The 20,638-nt window shown below is 36.3% G+C and overlaps 2 protein-coding genes across 4 annotated transcripts in view; one reads left to right on the top strand and one right to left on the bottom strand.

Annotated features, from left to right (window-relative positions):
• The window catches only part of DOCK11 (dedicator of cytokinesis 11), a 173,304-nt gene that overhangs the window by 108,499 nt on the left and 44,167 nt on the right, over positions 1-20,638 (top strand). For 2 of the 3 annotated variants that reach the window (XM_072956720.1, XM_072956721.1), the window contains exons 30-39: positions 1,204-1,315; positions 1,825-1,863; positions 3,483-3,661; positions 7,913-8,029; positions 9,644-9,719; positions 10,298-10,407; positions 12,231-12,342; positions 17,615-17,681; positions 19,039-19,086; positions 20,441-20,583. In XM_072956720.1, coding sequence (XP_072812821.1) covers positions 1,204-1,315; positions 1,825-1,863; positions 3,483-3,661; positions 7,913-8,029; positions 9,644-9,719; positions 10,298-10,407; positions 12,231-12,342; positions 17,615-17,681; positions 19,039-19,086; positions 20,441-20,583 — 1,003 coding nt within the window. The remainder of the gene's footprint in view (positions 1-1,203; positions 1,316-1,824; positions 1,864-3,482; positions 3,662-7,912; positions 8,030-9,643; positions 9,720-10,297; positions 10,408-12,230; positions 12,343-17,614; positions 17,682-19,038; positions 19,087-20,440; positions 20,584-20,638) is intronic. The other variant, XM_072956722.1, reaches the window with a different exon arrangement.
• LOC140692045 (uncharacterized) lies at positions 12,681-16,469 on the bottom strand. Its single transcript, XM_072956723.1, has 2 exons — positions 14,953-16,469; positions 12,681-12,957 (listed from the first exon to the last, which is right to left on the bottom strand). The coding sequence occupies exons 1-2, from the start codon at positions 16,211-16,213 to the stop codon at positions 12,911-12,913; spliced, it is 1,308 nt and encodes a 435-aa protein (XP_072812824.1). The 5' UTR covers positions 16,214-16,469; the 3' UTR covers positions 12,681-12,910.

Here is a 20,638-nt window from a genome sequence, read left to right on the forward strand (position 1 = left end):
AAAAGCTTCTGTACAGTGAGGGAAACCATCAGCAAAATGAAAAGGCAACCTATTCAATGGGAGAAGGTATTTGCAAATCATATACCCAATAAGGGGTTAATATCCAAAGTACAGAATGAACTAATACTACTTAACAGAAGACAACTTGATTTTAAAATGGGCAGAGGATTTGAATAGACATTTTTCCAAAAAAGACATACAGATAGCCAACAGCATATAAAAAGATGTTCAACATCACTAATTATTGGGAAATGCAAATCAAAACCACAATGAGATATCACCTCACACCTGTTAGAATGGCTATTATTGAAAAGACAAGAAATAACAAATATTCAGAGGATGTGGAGTAAAGGGAACTCTCATGCACTATTGGACTGTAAATTGGTGTAGCCATTATGGAAAACAGTATGAATATTCCTCAGAAAACTAAGAAGAAAACTACCACATGACCCAACCATCCCGCTTTTGGGTATCTATCCAAAGAACATGGAAACACTAATTCGAAATGATGTGCACCCCTGTGTTCACTACAGCATTATGTACAATAGCCAAGATACAGAAACAACCTAAGTGTCCCATCAGTGGATGAATGGATAAAGATGTGGGGGGCGTGTGTGTGTGTGTGTGTGTGATGGAATACTACTTAGGCATAAAAAAGAATGAAATCCTGCTATTTTACAACATGGATGGGCCTTGAAGGTATTATGTTAAGTGAAAAAAGTTAGAGAAAGAGACAAGTACCATATGATTTCATTGGTGTGTGGCATCTAAAAAAAGAATTGAACAAACAAAACAAAAACAAACTCAGATACAGAGAACAGATTAGTGGTTACCAGAGAGGAAGAGGTTGGGAGGTGGGCAGAATGGTGAAGGGGGGTCAACTGTATGGTGCTTGATGGCAACTATAGTTTTGGTGGTGATAACTTTGTAAGGTATACAGATGTCAAATGATAATGTTGTATACCTGAAGTTTATATAATTAAAAAAGTTCAATTTCCCAAATGCCAGCCAATGACCAACCTTGCAAGCAGGCCTTCATAAGGAGAGTCTTGGGCCTGCTATGTTAACTCTTTACTACACAGGTCACATTGCAAGGTATGCCTAAAATACTAAACACTTCTATTTTGAAAACGAATGTTCTGTATTATTTAAATAGTGAATGCCTATTAAATATGAATTAATGTATAATTTCTTTCCATTTAGGTTCTGGCTGAATACAAGTTTGAATTTCTGCAAACAATTTGCAATCATGAACATTATATTCCTCTGAATTTGCCAATGGCATTTGCAAAACCTAAACTTCAGCGAGTTCAAGGTATGTATTTGTATTTTCCATCATTTGGATTTGTGTTTTCTTTTTTTTTTTGGCTATTGTTAGTGTAGTAAATAATGTTATCTAGTTAAACCAGTCAATCTAAAGGTGACCTCAGAATTGTTAATTATCTGAAGACAGGTTTGTTAATGGTACTCTGAATTTCTTTCTTAGTGTCAGTGCTAGTACTCATAGTATGAAGAAATCAGGCATGTTATATAGATTGCTGCTTAAACACAGATGTCAGATACTAGTAAAATTGTTCTCTGTAGTACTGTTTGGACTCTCATATGAGACTGAATTAAGGAAAAAAAACCTAAATGCATTTCTGCTGAATGGAACATCAAAAGAAAAGTATAAAGGCAGAATAAAATAGTAATATGTATGTATTAAATTTTTGAAATGCCTTCAGTTATCTCCATTGCTAGTTTTATTGAATGCTTTGTTGTGTAGCACTATTCTTATGTTACTATGTTTTTTATTTGTCCCTTTTCTTTTCATATATTAATTAGATTTTTTTTCATTTGCGGTGGACCGTTTGACTTCAGTAGGTAGGTTTAACTCGGTTCACTCTAAAGTAGTTTGCTGTCTTTAAAAACAATTGATTTCATGAAATGGCTAATATGGATGGGGGCTTTGTTTGCTTTTCAAATCCTCCCTAGCCAAAATGAGGCTTTAGTTAATATACCCAGAAACCCTAGGAGGCGGTGTATTTGTTTACTCTTAAAATTAGCCTGAGCATTGGTTGCTGGAGGAATCAACTTTAAAACACCATTCTCAGAAAACTAATTTCAGCTCAGGCCAGCATGGGGTATCTGCTCTTTAAGTGTATGTCATCTCTCTCAGGCTCACATCCCTTCTCTCTGACCCTGTTTAATGACTGCGTGGCCACAGATTTGAAGGTGTGGATGAAACTACCTGATTGAATTTATTCAAATCGCTGAAGTAAAAAAAAACTTACTACTTTTGTAGGGTCTACCCAGATAAGGCCACCGGGATTACTCAGTACTGGCTCTTGTGCATGGAAAGTGAGTGGGATTCACGAAACATCATGACCAATGGCAGGAAGAATATCAGCTGCCTTGGTTGTTAGGGGAGTAGCTGCTGAGCAATGCTTGAATTACAGCCGGTGAAAATGGAGAAAAATATTAAAAAACCCAAGCACCCCATTCAACTACTCCCTTATTAAATTCTGAGCATGTATAGCTCAAATACCTCCCCAGTATTTGTTGATAGCTTGAGGAATTCAGGGATAGGAAAGGGTGAGGATTTAGGGTGAAATCTAACTTAACATTTAGAAAGTCCTAACTGAATACACAGCATTTTACTAAGTGCTAAAGAGGCCAGAAAAGATATGGAAAGCATAGCCTTCAGCTTTATGGCCTAACTAAAATTAAAGGATAGGAGAGAGGAAACGAAGATAGTAAAAATCTACTGTAAAAATTACTAAACTTGGTCCCAATCCCTTCTGAGTAGTTATAAGGCAAGTCCCAACTAAGACATTAGCAGCTGGGATTTAAAGTGGTTGGAGGATCTAAAAGGAAGTGAAAATAAATAGTTTGAAGAGGTAATTTTTCTGAAATAAAAGATTTGTGATTGTGTGATGATGAATTTGAGTTGAGGCTGTTTTTCTTCTTGTTAGTGTACCCCATTGTATTTGGGTCAATATGTAACATTTACTAAAACAGTCAGTAGTTATTACTGTTACAGTGATTCAGTGGTCTAGTTTCTCTTTTCCGACTTTACAAATATAAACAGATGAACAAATCAAGTATTGTATAGAATTACTCCAATTTGTAGCTGTAAGACTAAATATCTTCAGATACAAAGAAATGTGTTAAAACATTGCCAATGTTCATTCTAGATTTTATCCTAAGATTTCTAAGAGTTGAAAAGAATCTAGGGGAAAAAAAAAGAATTCTAGGGACTGTCTTACCAACTGAAATTTTCATTAAGGCTATCCTCTAGCCCTAATGATGAGTGCTCTTGTCTTGTAAAATTTTGCATGCTTATTCTACATGATAAAAGAATTGTTCAGATTTGTTAATGATAAAAATATGGCTCTTGCTAGCATGATTACATATTATTAAGTAATAAATATGGTATTTTAATTTTAAAGTAATTTTGGAATATTTTTATTAAGTGGATTTTAAATTTCATTGTACTGCAGATTCAAATCTTGAATACAGTCTATCAGATGAGTATTGCAAGCATCACTTCTTGGTTGGTCTACTTCTGAGGGAAACCTCCATTGCTCTTCAAGACAATTATGAGATCAGATATACAGCTATCTCTGTTGTAAAGAATCTTTTGATAAAACATGCATTTGACACTAGATACCAGCACAAGGTAAGGATGTCCATATCATCAGTATCATATTAGTTACTTTCTAATAAGATTTTACATTTAAGATGAAGTTTTCAGTAAGGAACATGAGTACTGATGAATTTATTTTTACGAATACATTTTGTTTCAGTTTCAAATGATTAGGCTTTAAAAATACTTTTCCATTAACTGTTGAAGAAAAATACTGGTTTCTCAAATCATGTTTAAAGAACAACATATCTCCTTCATTATTTGTTATATAAGCTAATTAGGATTTTAAAAAAAATCATATACAATTTTAGCCATGTGTACTCTTTCAAATACATACCTTAATATATATCCTTAAATGTATCTCCCTAAATAAATACGCTATTATTATTAAGTGATTAATAATTAATAAGACATGTTAAGTATGTAAAATATAAAATATGTATATGAAGCTTTTCTTCTTACTGAAAAAATATGGATGTGGCTATAACCTTTACGTACATTACACACTGTTTGTGAGGGTCACAGCTGTAAGTTGCTATTTGCTGCACCTTTGAGGGTGGTATATTTAAATCTTACTAACATTAAACACTATGGACTTCAAAAAGTAGGTGGCAAAGTGTATGAATTTAGAATAATGTAAGTTACCTGATATCAGATGGCCCAAGGTAACATATTGCTTCATAATTAATCATTTGTCTCTTTATTTTCACATTCACATTTAAATAAAATTATGTCATTTATTATTGTAATCATTTTGGAAAGCTGACTTGGAGATGGATTTTATTCTTTTTCTGCAGTATTCCCATTTGTCCTTAAAAAACAGAAAATGCCCGCCAGCTACATCCAGTTATGTTTCTTTAATTACAAAGATTTGTTTACTTACAAATTTTACCAGTTTTCTTCAAGTACTTCTATCTTAAAGTGGATTTAAATTCCTTACCTTTAAGGTGTTGATTACTTACTGCAGTTTGCATTGTTTTTTTCACATTATAATTAAAATAACATATTCGCACTCAGTGTGGTTTGCTCTGTTATGTGCCATTTTCTTTCTTGTGAAAGCTGATACTGACTTAACATAAGTTAACCGATGTAATATATTTAAGTGAAAAGATATCTTAAAGGTCATCCATTCCAACCAAGCTTTGTCAAACCTTTAAAAATGCCAGTTACCCCTGGGCTCTGGTTATGCCTAGTAGTAAGGAAAAGGATCTTACGCAATGTGCGGGAAAACGTCTTTAGCCATCATTTCAAACGATTCATGGGAAAAATGCAAAATGAACTCCTCCTTGAAGCAAGAAGTTGTATTGTTTCCTTCATCTCTTCAGATGAAAGTGAAGGAAAATGGGATTTCATTAGTGTCTTGCCTAGAAGTACAATTTAAAGTATTTTATGTCACATATTTGCACATTATTTACTCTTTAAAATTCTGAGAGCAGTGTATGTACACACATGTACACACGTACCACTATTGTTATCTGTAAATAACACTGTGCCTGTTTGAGTGTTTGAGGTTTTAGACTATGGGAAAGATTGAAATACCAACCTCATTACCCTTTCAGTGATTTCTAAAGCCCTTTCTTCTTTGTTCAAAATCTTCTGACAGTTATTAAAAGAGTATAGGATTCTCTTCAATAAAACTTTGCTTCATGGGCCTGGTTAACCAGTTTCAGTTCCTTTCTCTGTTTAGCCCAAAGAGTTCACAGGTGGCCTGAGTAAAAGCTCATTTGTCAAATACATTTAAGTAAAACATATTCACCATTAATGATGATGCCAAGGTGATGTGATGGTGGAAAGCAGAGCTTTAAACCTCCGTAATTTCCATCAGGTCCCCCAAAGTGACCCCCAATAAATAGTCAAGAAAAAAAATGCTTCCTATGGAAAGCCTGCTTTGAGACTAGATCTCCTAGTCACTCCTCCACTGCAACCACATTGTCTCTCTCAGCCCCTCCTCTAATGAAATTATGGAGATGTCAGTGGTCCCTGTTATGTGCTACTCATAAACTGCTTTGGGAGATCTAACTTGTTATAATTACCACAAGACATCTTTCCTACTCAGAAGAAGAATGTCCAATGTGTAACATATATTCTGGGGTCTGTATCAGTTCCTGCACTCACTGCAAATGATGTTGACACCTAAGAATTGCAATTTCTACTTGGGGTGTGAGCCAATATTTTTCCTTTTTTTTTTAAAAGTAATCCACGTACATGGTAAATACATACATACATACGTGTGTCTTTCCCAGTCCTTACCTCTGTGCCTCAATTCATCTCTCCAGAAGCAGCTACTATTATCAGTTTCTTATGTATGCATCTATTTTATGCATGCAGAAGCCTATATGTAATAAAATACATAATAGAAACCATTATGCTTTTTTCATCTAACAATACATCCTGAAGATTAGATCTATCACATTAAAAATCTGCATAGTATTCCATCGTATTTTACCTTATTTATCAAACTTGTCTTCTGTTAATGATTCTTAGATGGTTTTCTGTCTCTTGTACAGACACAACTTTTAATACATTTTGCACTGGCTGTATGTTTTCCTGTGTTCCTGTTCACCTGAGAGAAGTGTAGTATCTCCTTCCCTAGTGATGACTCACTATCAGAACTAAAATGCACTCCCATCTAGAAGCTATAATAATAATAGCCACTAAAATTTGTTGAGGACTCGCTATACGCCAGGCACTGTATTAAATAGCTCATATGAATTAATATCCCTAGTACAATCCCCATTTTACCAAAGAGAAAACTGTGGTTAAGTGGCTTGATCACAATCAAGTAACTAGTAATAAAGAGGGCCGGAATTCATGTGTGTCCAAAATCCAAACATCTGTGCTCTTAACTACTAGACTATACTGCCTCTCAAATCTTAAATGGTACACTGGATAATTAGAGAACTGCCAATAAAAGGTGATCGCGCTGGTGAAAAATTAAAAAACCTAAAGCCATGTGAAGAATACGGGAAAGTAGTAACAGCTAATTAGCCTTGTAAAGAGTGAATAAGGATGATTTCCTGGTAACTGTCTCCAAATATATAAAGGATTGCCACATAAAAGTGGAAGTAGACTTAAAATCTTTGTAGTTCCAAAGGGCAGATCTGTACCTGGCAGGTGGAACTTAAAATCAGCCAAAGGACCTTTCTAACAGAACGTCTGAAATGTCTGGAGTGTTTGTAAGGAGAATTTTAAAAATTAGCCTGTAAGGCGTGCAGGTAAGGGCCATTCCTGCCTTGGGCAAGAAGCTGAACTAGATAAGTGAGTCTCAAACATCATCAGCACCACCTGGGGCAGATTCCCGGGACCCAGCCCAGACCTACTGAACCAGAATCTCCTAGTGATAGGGACTACTATTGATGAGGGTTCTATGTTAGAAGTAAGTCCTTTAAGGGTTCCTGAAATTCACAAAAGAAGTGCAGATGGCCAGTGAACATGAAAAATTATTCAACCTCAAGAATAAATGAAAATTAAAAAAAACTATGAGATACTATTGATCTGTATTCTGTAGGATGACCATTGGGCCCTAGAGGCCTTATCTAAGTCTCCAGACAAAACTCCCAAAGTCCTAAAATATGGAGGGCAACTCTTGTGTCATCACAACCACTGTTTTTGCTGTTTTGAATATATATACATATATGGTGAGAAATGCCTACTGCTGAAAAAATAAATAAATTTGTATAAGAGGTACCACATTAAGACTACCAGTGGCTAGCTTTATTTACATATTTACAAATATATCAGTTTCCCAAGTCTTATAATTGATTTAGGGGGCCAAGATTACATTTTCTTAATGCAGCTTTAAAAAAAGAAAAAAAAAAGCTTCTTGAACGGATACAGGAATTCACTGTTTCTTTACTTCTTTCATTTATTCATTCATTCAGTGAATGTGTATTGACCGTACCCTATGTGCCCAGGCACTGGGGATGAAGCAGTGAACAAGAGAGACAGGATCCCTGCTCTCATGAAACTCAACCCTCACTGGAGTTAAAGAACAGGACTAATATGATTATAGGTCAACTGCTATTTTAAAAATAAACTTTGCCTTTTATTTTATGTAGTTATGTTTGAGGCATGTGATATGCCTCTGAATTGTATATAAATCCAAATACCAACCAAGTTCTGTGGTAATTAGTTTTGAGACTATGAGTATAAATAGACTCATGCTTTACTGATTTGTTTTGGATATTAGCTTGCTTTTAGTCTTTAAACTGATAGATGGAGCCAATTTTATTTGTAATATATACATATTATCTACCTATTAAGCTTTTGATAATTATTTTTCAGAACCAACAAGCCAAAATAGCACAGTTGTACCTCCCATTTGTTGGACTGCTTTTGGAAAATATACAGCGATTAGCAGGTCGAGATACTTTGTATTCTTGTGCAGCCATGCCTAATTCTGTAAGTAGTAATGTGTTTCTATTGGCATTTTATCTCATTTTATTGACTTTATTTGGGATTGGGGACATAATTCCGTATGGTCTCAATAGTTCACCTTTTACTCCATTTTTACATTGACATTTTTTCCTGGAGCAGTGCTTCTCAAACCTTAATGGCAAGATGAATCACCTAGGGAATTGTTAAACAGAGATTTGAATTCAGTAGCCCTGAGGTGGAGCTTGAGATTATGTGTTTCTAACAAGCTTTAGGCTCTTTCTGGTCCAAGGACCACACTTTGAACAACGAGGTCCAAGAGAACACCGAGAATCCCTTGTGCTCAGTGTTTTGATTTTAAGATTTGCTACTGTCATATGCTTTCATATACTTGTTCAACCTGAAAACTGAACAAGAGTCTTCAGGTTCTACAATGTTAGGCACCAGGGATTAAACTATGCCTTTACTCCTCCCTTCTCTTGACAGCCTCCTTTCAGCACTTCTGGGTGAACTGCTTTTAGCTCATCACAGTTGGTCTGTGCTTTATTTCTCCCCTTAGACACTTAAGAGTTGAAAGGACCTTTGGAGGTAATTAGTCTCTCATTTGACAAAACAACCTTTTGTCATAGTAAAAATTAAAACTTTCCTTCTCACATTAGACCCAAAAGGTTTTCTATCCACTTCTCCTAGTTTTGCCTTCTAGAGCTACATAGAACACATCCATGAACACTTCCATGTGATACCCCTTACACATGTGCCTTCGAATTTTTTCTCCAGGCCGGATAGCTCCACTTCATCATTTGTTGTTCCAAACCCTTTACATTCTTGGTACACTCTCTTGTTATGTTCCATTTTACCAATTGCCTTATTAAAATGTGGTGCTCAGGATTGTATACTTTATAGTCTGCCCAGTAGGACTAATAAATCCTGCCCCACCCCAACTCCGCGTTCTGTATGGCTCAAGATCACCTTCATACATACAGTAGCTGCATCACATTGTTGGGTGGCAAGTGAAACTGTGTCCTTTATAACTTCCTTTGGAAATTCCCCCTATCAGATGTCCCAGTCGACCTGTCAGGCCTGCCTTGGGTTCCCGATGAAGCTGCTTTGAAGCCTCACTGACAGCTTGATTGCTGTAGCTCCTGATTTTGTAGGTCAGCTAAATGTGGATGCTGCATTCCTACCTGGGTGTCAGGCTGGTCTTTCTTCACAAATACAGTAACTCATGTTTATGTTCATGCCACATTTGACAGTGATATTTGGAAACATTTGATATTTGGAAACATTTTACTTATCTGTTCTTTCTTTTGCAGCTCAAGTTCATGTAGGGCCTCTAGTCACACCCCTCCTTCTAGTATTGCCCCTGATTCAAGGAAGAGAACAGAACCACGTTTAGGCTGCACCAGTCGCAGCTTTTACTAGCCACCTAGAGTTGTGTCATTTGGCCAGAAGTCATGGTTGTAACAGTATACTAGGACCCATTTTTTAAAGGGATGACACTTAAATGCCAATACTGATACCTGATTTAGGCTTACACAGTGAGCTTTGTTTAAAATTAGGGTACCATCTCCTGTTAATTCTGATTTCTTATCCTAGTGTACAAATTCGTTTAAATGACAGAGGTATCACATTGTGTTACAGGCATCGAGGGATGAGTTTGCATGTGGCTTCACTTCGCCTACAAGCAGAGGGAGCCTGAGCACTGACAAAGACACTGGTAATTAACTTCTTTAAAGATTATACATGGTATAGCTGTTTAGAAATGTACCCTATACTTCTCTGTATTTTTGAAATGTCTCATTAAAAAACTATACATAGCATGAGCTCTACTAAAGTTTAATTAAAATCTGACTCACACCTGCAGCCACATTTCTTTGCTTAGATTTGTCTCAGCTTGTATAAAATGTAGCTTAGTATACTAAGAAAATAGATGAGAAAAACACTGGTTTTCATTCCTCTTTTCCGTCTCCAATCTTGTACAAGACACTTCCCTTTTCTGGGCCAAAGTTTCCTTATCTATAAAATTCTCTCTCTTAATTGGCTTTATTTTGTGACTTCCAAGGAATTTCTTGTAGTTCCATACATATTAAAGTGTTTCAAGAGGTGAAAAAAAAACGCTTACCCTTTATTTGGCTGCTGCTTCTGGTGTTTTGATACACTATATAAACTTCATACTTTAGATGACCAAGATCTATTTCCTAAAATATGTTTTTATGTAAATTAACCCAGTACTTATTTTTTAAACTATTTTTGACAGTTCCTCCTGTTGCTAACAAGAACTTGGGTTTTTTCCAGCTTATGGGTCTTTTCAAAATGGACATGGAATTAAGAGGGAAGATTCAAGAGGTTCCCTCATCCCAGAAGGAACAACAGGATTTCCAGATCAGGGCAGCACTGGTGAAAATGTAAGAACCTAAGTATATAGGATAACCCTAGTGATGTGTTAAGCTACAATAGTCTTTCTTTTTATGTAAATAAGAGGCGCTCTACTCTCCTATAGTCCATCCTGGATCTGTAAAAAGCATCCCATAATTCTTGGATGTTGTAGCAGTTCCTTCCTATCCTGGCAGCTGCTACTTGGATGTCTTAAACTGTTTATAGAGAATAAAGCATTCATCTTTAAGAGTTCTAACCTTGAATACCTCCTTTAACCCTAGCACATTGTAACCTGGTCTAGAGAGGGGAGGTTCAAGTTTAAAATATCTAATGTGCCTTGTCATTTAAGTCACTCCCTGGCAGGATTAATTCAGCCTTTTTATTCTTTTGTAATAGAGTAATGGCATTGACATGGGGGGAAAAACTTAGGTCCCCAAATTAACGACCTCAGTCTCTCAGAATCACTTTATCAGAATATATTCTTTAACTTTTCCATCAAATTGTTTCAAGCCAACCATTAAAGTTTGGGATATATCTGCCTTGATACAGAGAAACATCATTTTAGACTAGTAAAGCCTTGTCACATTGCTATGTGAAATCATAGAATCATATAAAATTAGAGTTAGAGGGGTCCATAAAAATAATAAATTCCAACTCTCAATTTACAAATGAAAACTGGGATTATGAGTTAGGACAACCGCACAGCTATGGCAGGGCCAGACTTGAACCCAAGTTTACTAATTCCAGCACTTTTTCTCCTATATCATGGTGTTAGTGTGCATCTGGGGGACTTAATAAAAATGGCTCAGCCTCACCCCCAGAATTTCTGATTCACTTGGTCTGGGATGGGGCCTGCTCATTTGTATTTCTAAGTTTCCAGGTGATGTGGCTGGTTGAGAACCACCCCTTGAAACCACTGGACTATACTCCCTCATGCCTTTGGGTAATTAGTAATTTATTCACAAAGGTTCTTATTTCACACCATTTAGAATTAAGACAACAGACACTGCCATAGTTAAGGTGAATAAAGGGCAAAGAGGCTAAATGACTTGCTAGTAGTCACATCGCTCGCAAGCATTCAGAACCCAGATGTTTTGCTCCAAGTGAAAGTTCTTTCTTAGTAAATCCTACATTAGTGCATGTTTATCCCTAACCCAGGTTAGCCCAACTGGAAGTATTGGTTTTGGACAAGGGTAAAATCTTTAGATTAGTATTACTGTATTCATATAAATCCCCAAATAAGTCAGACCTTGTCATGCTTAACTGATATTTTACCAAAAGGTTCCTATTATTTCACTGAATAATAGGAACATCACTACTTTGTAGAGGCTCTAATTTTAAAGTATTACTGGGTATTACTGGGTCCTCCTTAGTGAAATTATCTTGTAATGTCATTAAGCCCCCTTTTAAGATAGATTTTCTGACCTATTATTTGGAGGTTGGATTTTAATAAACTCTAAGGAGAGATTCAAGTTAAATAGTTTAAAGTTTCTCATGCTTCCACATACCTTTGTTAAGTTCCTCCTTAACGTAAAAGCTGTTTTTCCTGGAATAGCCACATAAGATTATTTAAAATTTTTCCTACTAAAACACAGGACCTATGGGAATGAAACATACACTATATATTCATGGCTGTATCTTGACGAAGACTGCAAAGTAATTTCCAGTGGTCTTACTAGGCGCAGTAGCAATGAAGATTCAGCCCACTGGCCTTCCACGTGTAATACAAAATTTGGATTTATGCTTAGAATATTCCCAAACAAGACTAATGATTAAAATAGTTATTGAGTTAAAGGTTATGGGAAACTATAGTATCAACATTGTTTCACAAAGTCCTGTCTTTATATTACAGACCCGACAGAGTTCTACAAGGAGTAGTGTATCCCAGTATAACCGATTGGATCAATATGAAATCAGAAGCCTCTTGATGTGCTATTTGTATATAGTAAAAATGATTTCTGAAGGTGAGTTACCAGCATATTAACCATGGACTCTACTTCACCCTCACAGGTTCACAGGTTCATGCAATAAATATTTGACCATCATCTGCATGTAGAACACATACACATTAGAAAGAGAACTTTGAAAACTCTGGCTTTAGAATGTTCCTGCCTTTTAACTTCAGATAGGTACCTTTCAGTCATACAGGTTTGATTTTTGAAATAATTTTTTTAAACGTTAAAAATTGGTTTCTCAAATGAGGCAGTAGTTTTAGAAGTGCTAAACGTTTTTTCCTGCAGAGCATATAACACATTAAATGACCAATGTAAACAGAAGGAAATAAAAATAATCAGAAGTCATATTTAATTCTTTAGCTTTTATTTGACCCAGGATTTGGAAAACCAAAAGCAAACAAAAAGACAGGAAGGGTTCTTTGAGGGCAAGGACTGCTCTTGTGATCTTTACAGTACCACTGTACGGCTTTGTATGGTGTCGGGTTCTTTCTCCGGCTCTGTTCTTTCTTCGGCTCTGTTCTTTCTTCCTTTGTGTATTGATTGTATTATTTACTAGTATTACCATTTCCTCTTTACCTTATATGATAGAATATAACCAAAGCATTTTCATAAACTCCATGTCCTCTGGAAGTAAAATCACAAGGTTATCTGATTCTCAGTACTACATTTATTTATACAATTCCCTTCCCTTTCTTCCTTTTCTCAGTGTTTGCTGAAAAAAATGTATGTAGGAATGAAGAACATAAAAGCACCTGGGTTCTGATCATCCTAATAGTTATATTTTACTTATTTTCTATTTTTCTATTTTTTATTTTGTTTTAGTAAATATTTAAAAAAATTGGTAATAATGCAAGATATAAAACCTTAAAAGAAAAGGGGTGGGAAGGGGTAAATTGGGAGTTCAAGATTTGCAAATACTAATAAAACAATAAGTTTATACCCTATAGTACAGGAAACCATATTCAATCTTTTCTAAATTATAGTGAAAAGAATATATGTATATTCCTATATGACTAAGTATTGTGCTATATACCAGAAACTGACACACTGTAAACTAATTATACTTCAATAAAATATATATATACAAAATCATAAAAGAAGTTGACAGTTAGCTAGAGACACTGAAACAAATTAAAAGCTAGATATGCATGGTCAATTCTAAAGTACATTAATAAAACAGCTTTAAATAACTAGAATCTTCAAGTTCTAAGAATGTATGATTTAGAGTAAAAGTCAAAGATTATATTGAGGCTATGTGGTGAGCCTCCATGTTTTGAGAAAGAAATCAGTAAAGGAAGATCATTTTCAACCCTGGTGGTATTTCATTCCAGAAGATGAGGATCAGTTAACAACTACAGCCGCAGCTCCCTGTTTTTGTCTCCCCACAAGGTGAAGAGTAGGGGAATGTAGAAAGTGACTACTAATATGTATGGGTTTTTTTTAGGGTGATGAAAATATTCTAAAACTGTGGTGATGGTTTTACAACTCTTTGAATATACCATAAACTACTGTATTGTGCACTATTTAAATGGGCAAGTTTTACAGCATATGAATTCACTCAATAGTTTTTTTTTAAAGGCCCAAGAAGCACATGAAAAAAAAAACTGAAAAGAAAAAAGTAGTTGAATACCACCACAGCCCAGGGAAAATAAGAAGGAGGGTTGAGGGGCGGTGGTCAGGAGAGAGAAGGGAAGGAGGAGAGGGAGATGCATTGCTGACTAGTTCTCCCCTCCTCCACCCCAGTGCACATGCACGTGCACATGCACACACACATTCCCACATACCATATGCTGTGATAACCAGTGACAAGCCACTGGTTGCTTTTTTTTAATGTCATGGGTAGAACCATAACTGCTTTATTTCTTGAGAACTTCATAGCTCCTCCTCTTGTAAATGTTGACCTTGCTTGCTAAATATTTAAAGTTAGGTTTTTCTTTATTCTGTTATTGTGCTTTGATTTTTAAAAGCACATTTTTAATAACTAGTATAAAGTCTGCGTCATCTCTATCTTTTGTAAATATCATCCTGCTGTATGGTATCTGTAAAGTCATATTCATTTTATTTTGAAAAACATCTGCTTTTGGATCCTTCTCAATGCACTTATTCTAGTTACCTTGTCAAGCCCAGTAAATATTTCATTTTCATTACTCTATGTACATTTAAATGTTTAACTCTTACAGTCTAGAGCCTTAAGGTCTTTTGGCTTTCTGGTTTTGGCCTTTTTGTTGGTCCATAAACAGTAGCAAATTAATTTCAACACAAAGATGGTAGACCTCTATTTCTACACTTTTATACGGAAGTAGAGAGATTCTGAAGAATGAGTTTCCTCCTCTATTTGTAGCTGAATTTATTAACTGGGAATAATTCGCAATCTCAAAGTCATAGTCATTTGCCAAACTTATTTTAGGTCTTATTGCCTTGTTTATTCTATTCTGAGAAGTGGAATCAGAGTCAGGGGTGATAGGTTACACAGTCTGAGTTCACAGGAAGACTGTCCTCTTGTAAAAGAAAAGCAGTCTCCTTAAGAGAGGATGAGGGAAAGCTACTTCCCTCTTCTTTCTGACTGAATCCTGGCCTTTCTCTTTATTGCAGACCCCAAAACGAAAGTCTGGGTCTCACCTTGTGGCTTATCAGCACCATGCCCTGCTCCTGTAGATTCATTAGTAGTCATCTTCAAAGTCGACTGTTCATTGGAAGGTGTCTGGCTACAGCTGTCTCTCACGGAAAACCCAATGCTGTAACGACCCATACCAATCGACCTTCTTTTCCCACCAGATCTTACAGTATAGTCAAAAGGAAATATATTTAAAGGGAGATTTTCCTTTCTCTGGGTAAAAGGAGGAAATGAAATTCTCTTATAATCAGGCTTATTTTCCTCTGAAGTTGCAGATATTGCTTGAGAAGGTGGATTTTCTCCTGTAGAAATACTGGAGAGGCTCCAAGAGAAGTCAATCTGAGTTCCGTACTTTTGTGAGGAGGTCTTCTGTGTGGAGATCGGTTTTCTTTGGGGCTGGCCAAGCCTGTCATCAGAAAGATTTGAGTCACCTTGAAGTCCATACCCCTTTTGAGGGCTAAGTGTAGGTGTTAAAGGAAGGTCTGCAGATGACTTCTGGTTGGCACTGCTTCCTGTGGTAGGCTTACTGTTGTTAGAGGAAATCTTCTCCAAAGGGGTGTCTGGCATCTCAAAGAGATCTTGACTATAAAATGGATTTGGAAACTTTGAACTTTGTTGATGTTCCTTTTTTCCTCCAGATTTCATCTGTTCAGTATTTGAACGCTTTATCAGTTTGACAGGCAGATGCACCTGAGTGCCTGGCGTAGGCTCCCTGACGGAAAAAACTGGTATGCTCTTTTGAGTGCAAGAAATGAAATCATCGTCACTGTCGGAAAAAGAAGGGCGAAGATACTGTTTCTGGTTTACTTTTAGTCTTGCAGAAAGCTGTTTATTTTCTTCTCTTAATTTATTCCTTTCTGCAGTGAGCTCGGCAATGAACTTCATATTTCGTTGTTGAATATCATAAAATTCTTGCTGTAGCGTATTCCTGTACGTTTCATTCATTGAACAGCGGTCACATCTTTTGGCCTTTAACTGATCTCGCAGGTCAGTGATAGTGGTATTCAGTACTTTCTGTTGCTCCGTCAACTCTTTAATTTTGGCTGTGGAGCCCGTCCGCCTTCCATCTGCCAATCGCTCTTTCCTCAAACTGGTTAGTTTCCCCTGTAGACGGAGTAGCTCTTTGTCGTGGAGCTCTTTCAGCGTCAGCCAGGTTTTTTTAAAATTGTCAGAAGACATATCACAGACGCTAACCTGCATTTTATCTCTTGCCGAAGACCTCCTGCCATTTCCCTTGTCACCTCCACCCACATTCCCTGCCTGCATCTTGTTTTCTTGACTGAGACTGGGAAACGCTGGAGATGGCCGCTGCCGACAAAATGGCGGAAGGGCTCCTGACTAGGGCTGGGCCTCGGATGGGACTTCACGGCTTTGATAGACCTGCGAAGTGGCTTTAGGGCCCAGGGAGGGCACGGGGGTGGCTTGAGGATGCCTCGAGGACGGACAGAAGGGCCCGGTTTGAGGGCAGAAAGGAGGCAGGAGCCTCCTTTTGGTGGGACGAGGCGGCTTGTGAGAGAGTGAAGATGGCGCCTTCAAGCCTCTCTGTGACGAGGAGCCAGAAACCGCAGTGACTTATGGGGGAGCCCCACCCCTCTGAGCTGAAAGGCACTTAAAGGCGCGCGTGGGTGGGGGGAGACCGGAAGTCACTGCTCGTTTTATTTTGGAAACAAATCTAATTTGACCCTATTTTAGCATCTTTATTACTGATGGTTAATATTTTATAATTCTTGAAACTATCAATACTCGTGGTCTTGAGTAAATTGGAAGTGAAGTTAAAACCCGCACACTCCTCACCCCTGTCACCCCTCCGTTTAGCCCACATTGCTTAGTGGTCCATCCCTATCTTCAGAGGCTCTGGCTGGGCTGGCAGTTACGTCATTGCTTTTGCTTACGCTTGCCATCCCTACTAGCTTTTTTAATTTAGAAGAGGATCTGCTGACACCGTTAGGTATATCTGAATAGGATAAAAAAAGAATGGAAAGTTAAGTAGGGGCAATCTTCTCCTTTTAAAAAGAATCTCAATGAGTGGGTTGGAAGTAAAAAAGAAAAGAAAAAAAAGGAACAATTCGGAAGAGAAGTATATGTGATAGATTTAAGGGACTTTTAGATCTGAAGTAGTTGTTCCATGAATGTGTGTGTGTGTTTTCTTGTTACCAGGACTTCAGAGTTTATAATCCAAAGGCAAAGAAAAAAAGTTATATCTTGTCCTCTAAAGTTTAAAGTTCTAAAACTTTTTGGTTCACAGAACCCTTTGAGTAGCAGGCAAAGGTGTTTGACCCTCCTTTTGGAAAAATGCACATAAACGCACCATCTTGCTTAAAATTTTAGGAAGTTCACTAAAAACCCCAAGTCTGCTTCCCTTCGTCTGTCTTCAGGGATGATATGAAGATTGGGATAAGCCACACAAAAGAACGTTTACAAAATAAATAAAAATAATTGTTGAGGTTGAAATAATTACAGGTTAAATGATCTATTTGGAATTAATTCAGAAGAATATAGTGTGTGTATTGGACAGTGAGATGAGATGAGATGGGACGGGAGGATATAGATGAGACACAATTGGCTGTGAGTTGATGGCTGTTGAAGCTAAGTTACTGGTACTTTGGAGTTCACTATGCTATTTGCTGAAATTATTTCAAAATCTAACACTATTTATTCCATTTTCAGATACACTGTTAACTTACTGGAATAAAGTATCTCCTCAGGAGCTCATAAACATTCTCATACTTCTAGAGTAAGTTATATTAACTTATTTTCATAAGCTCCCTTTATTTGAGGCAGCTTAATTTTTATACATAATAAAATGTTACCTTTTTACTGTTTTCAACAGCTTATTTGCTAATAATGTAGGAAATGTTAAACTATTTTGATAGTTTGAGACGCTGACATACAGGGTCTTCACACAGAGGTAGAATAAAAACATAGAGATGAAATACTTGTGATATTATAGAAAGCTCTAGCTAATAATAGACCATCTTTACAGACCATCAGGAGTCTTTTTGTGATCCGGAAAACTAGAAGTGGCATCAGCTGTCCTAAATCATTCATTTAGAGCAGATGCTGGCTTAATGGAGCAGCTTAAATGACTGGAATTTAGAATTTGTACTCTTATGTACAGCTGAATAATTCTACCCACTTCAGAAATGCATATATATGTATGTATATATATATATTCTCCATTCCAAGGCACTTGGGGTAAAAATCTAGTCTTTTTCCTAGGTGAAGATGGGAAGTTGTCCTATATTGTATGCTGAGCTATTTTTACATCATTATTGAAAGCTAAAAGAAAAAATGAAGTGTAAGAAATTTTTAAATAAATAATACACATATATGATATTGTATGTGCATGTATGCCAAAACACAGAGGATAATCAATGCATAAAAATTTAGTAGTCTTTCAAAAATTTGCAGTAAATGTCAGCAAACAAAACAGCAGTTAAGATTTTTTAAAAAAATTTAATTATATTGAAATATTTACTAATAAAAATATGTGATGTTGGGGATTTACTTCAAAAAAGACAGGAGATAGAGAGCAGTGGGGTTGTTCAGGGTAGAGGTTAAGGAAGAATGGCCATGAACTGGTCATTGTTGAAGCTGGTGGGTGCTGGGTATGTGGGGTCTAGTTTGGTATTCTCCCTACTTTTGTTTGAGATTTCCAATACTAGAAAGTATTTTAATGCCATTATAAGAACATAGCAATTGCACCAATTTTTAGGGCTAAAGAACCTTTTTAGGTGTTAATGACTCTACTAGAGACCTTTGCTATCATACATTATAGAGCACAAAGGATGATTTGCATTGACAGGTTTTTAAAAAATATGTCGTTAGAATTGTATATTGAAGACATGGGGCTTTTGAGAGATGATGTAATTGTAGCAAATAAATGTAGAGATATATAATATGGCATTAATATATATATATATAATATGGCATTAGGTATTTGTATATTTATTTTTGTATACCAAAACATACATTATTTTAATATGATTTTAAATAGGCCATTCTTTGTAACACATGAGTTTTCAAATGTTACTTGTTAAAATGCAAATTATGGTGATATCTTACTAACATACTATTGTTTTTCTTTCTAGAGTGTGTTTATTTCACTTTAGATATATGGGGAAAAGAAACATAGCAAGGTAATTGCCATAGCACTGCAATTTCCACTTTTTCCCTTCTCTTCCAACAGAGGGCAGTCTTAATCATGCCATGTAAAATCTAGATTATTCATTTTGAGTTAACATTAAGATACTGATGATTTATTTAATGTGTCTCAACTCAGAGTTGAAATTAAACTAATGTGAACAGATACATTTTTAAAAGTTTTCTAAAGGGTAATGGCTAGACTGATATGCAGAGTTTCTGTTCTAATCCTAGTACAGATGCTTGTCTCTTCTGAAAGATGTGAGAAAGGGCTAGATCCAGGGGAAGGCAGGAAACCTTAAAGTGAGGCCAACTGTAAGGTCTGTACTTTTATCTACAAGCTATCAATACTCTCCTCAGTTCCTAAGGTAAATAGAAATCCCCAACAGTGATTAGGACATGCATTATATATTATCTATTTCTTCTTTTTGTTGTGTAAGTCTTAGTGAAATAAATACTTAAGAAAACATTTGAGGGACCCTAAGAAAAAGATTGTTTGCTTACTTCAGTAAGATATATTTCAGGGGTAGAGTTACTCATTAAATAAAGGAACTCAAATAGAATTCTTTTTTTAAGTTAAATCCCATGACACGTCCAAAAACTAAAGAGGCAGTTTGGATGGGGTTATTGCTGAGTCTCTGGGACATCCTAATAATTCAGGCGATGATTTCCACTGTCTTTTCCCAGCACTGGGAACTGGTTTGGAACTGACATGGTAACTATCACCATGAGTCTTAACCTCGCAGATTCTGCAGGCCCTCCCTCTCTGTTTACTAGAGCATAAACAAACACTCTTTTTCTTCCTTAGTTCCTGTATTACCTGGCTGTCATTTTTGATGGAACCTTAAAATGAAAGGAAAACAAAGAAAAATGTGCAAATTCTAGCAATTGATATGTTCGTAGAGTAAAAATTTCTGATCCAAGTTTAACTCCAGTCCTCAAACAGATTAGATAGGCACTCATTTCTGAACATCTAACTCCAGAAATTCTCCTCGCCTCATTTCAACTCTGAGTATCCCTCTCACTGTTTTCTCTGACTCTTGCCCTTCCTTACCTCCTGAGAAAAGACTGAATCTTATTGGAGTGTTGTCCACTTTCCTCTGATACTTTTGAGGAGGAGGGAGGTAAGAAACTCTCCCTACATTTCTTACTTATATTCTTGTAGTATAAGCTATTTCAAATAGCTTATAAGTTTCCAGTGATGCCTCATTTAAGTTAAAGTAATAGTTGGTAGAATATTGAACATTGTACTGTGTTTCTGTGGAAACCTAGTCATTTATTAGTTTTAAAAATCTAACATCGAGATATATTATTGGAGTACTCCATTTTTAATTTTAACATCTATTTTAGGGTGCATGATGCCTGGCTGTCAAAACACTTTGGAATAGACCGAAAATCACAAACCATGCCAGCTCTTCGAAACAGATCAGGAATAATGCAGGCCCGGCTTCAGCATCTTAGTAGCCTGGAAAGTTCATTTACACTTAATCACAGTAAGTGAAAATGTGTGTAGGGAACCCACTTGAAACAGACATGTAATGCCATTTA

The sequence above is a fragment of the Vicugna pacos genome, chromosome X (genome assembly GCF_048564905.1).
Source record: "Vicugna pacos chromosome X, VicPac4, whole genome shotgun sequence".
NCBI lineage: Eukaryota > Metazoa > Chordata > Mammalia > Artiodactyla > Camelidae > Vicugna > Vicugna pacos.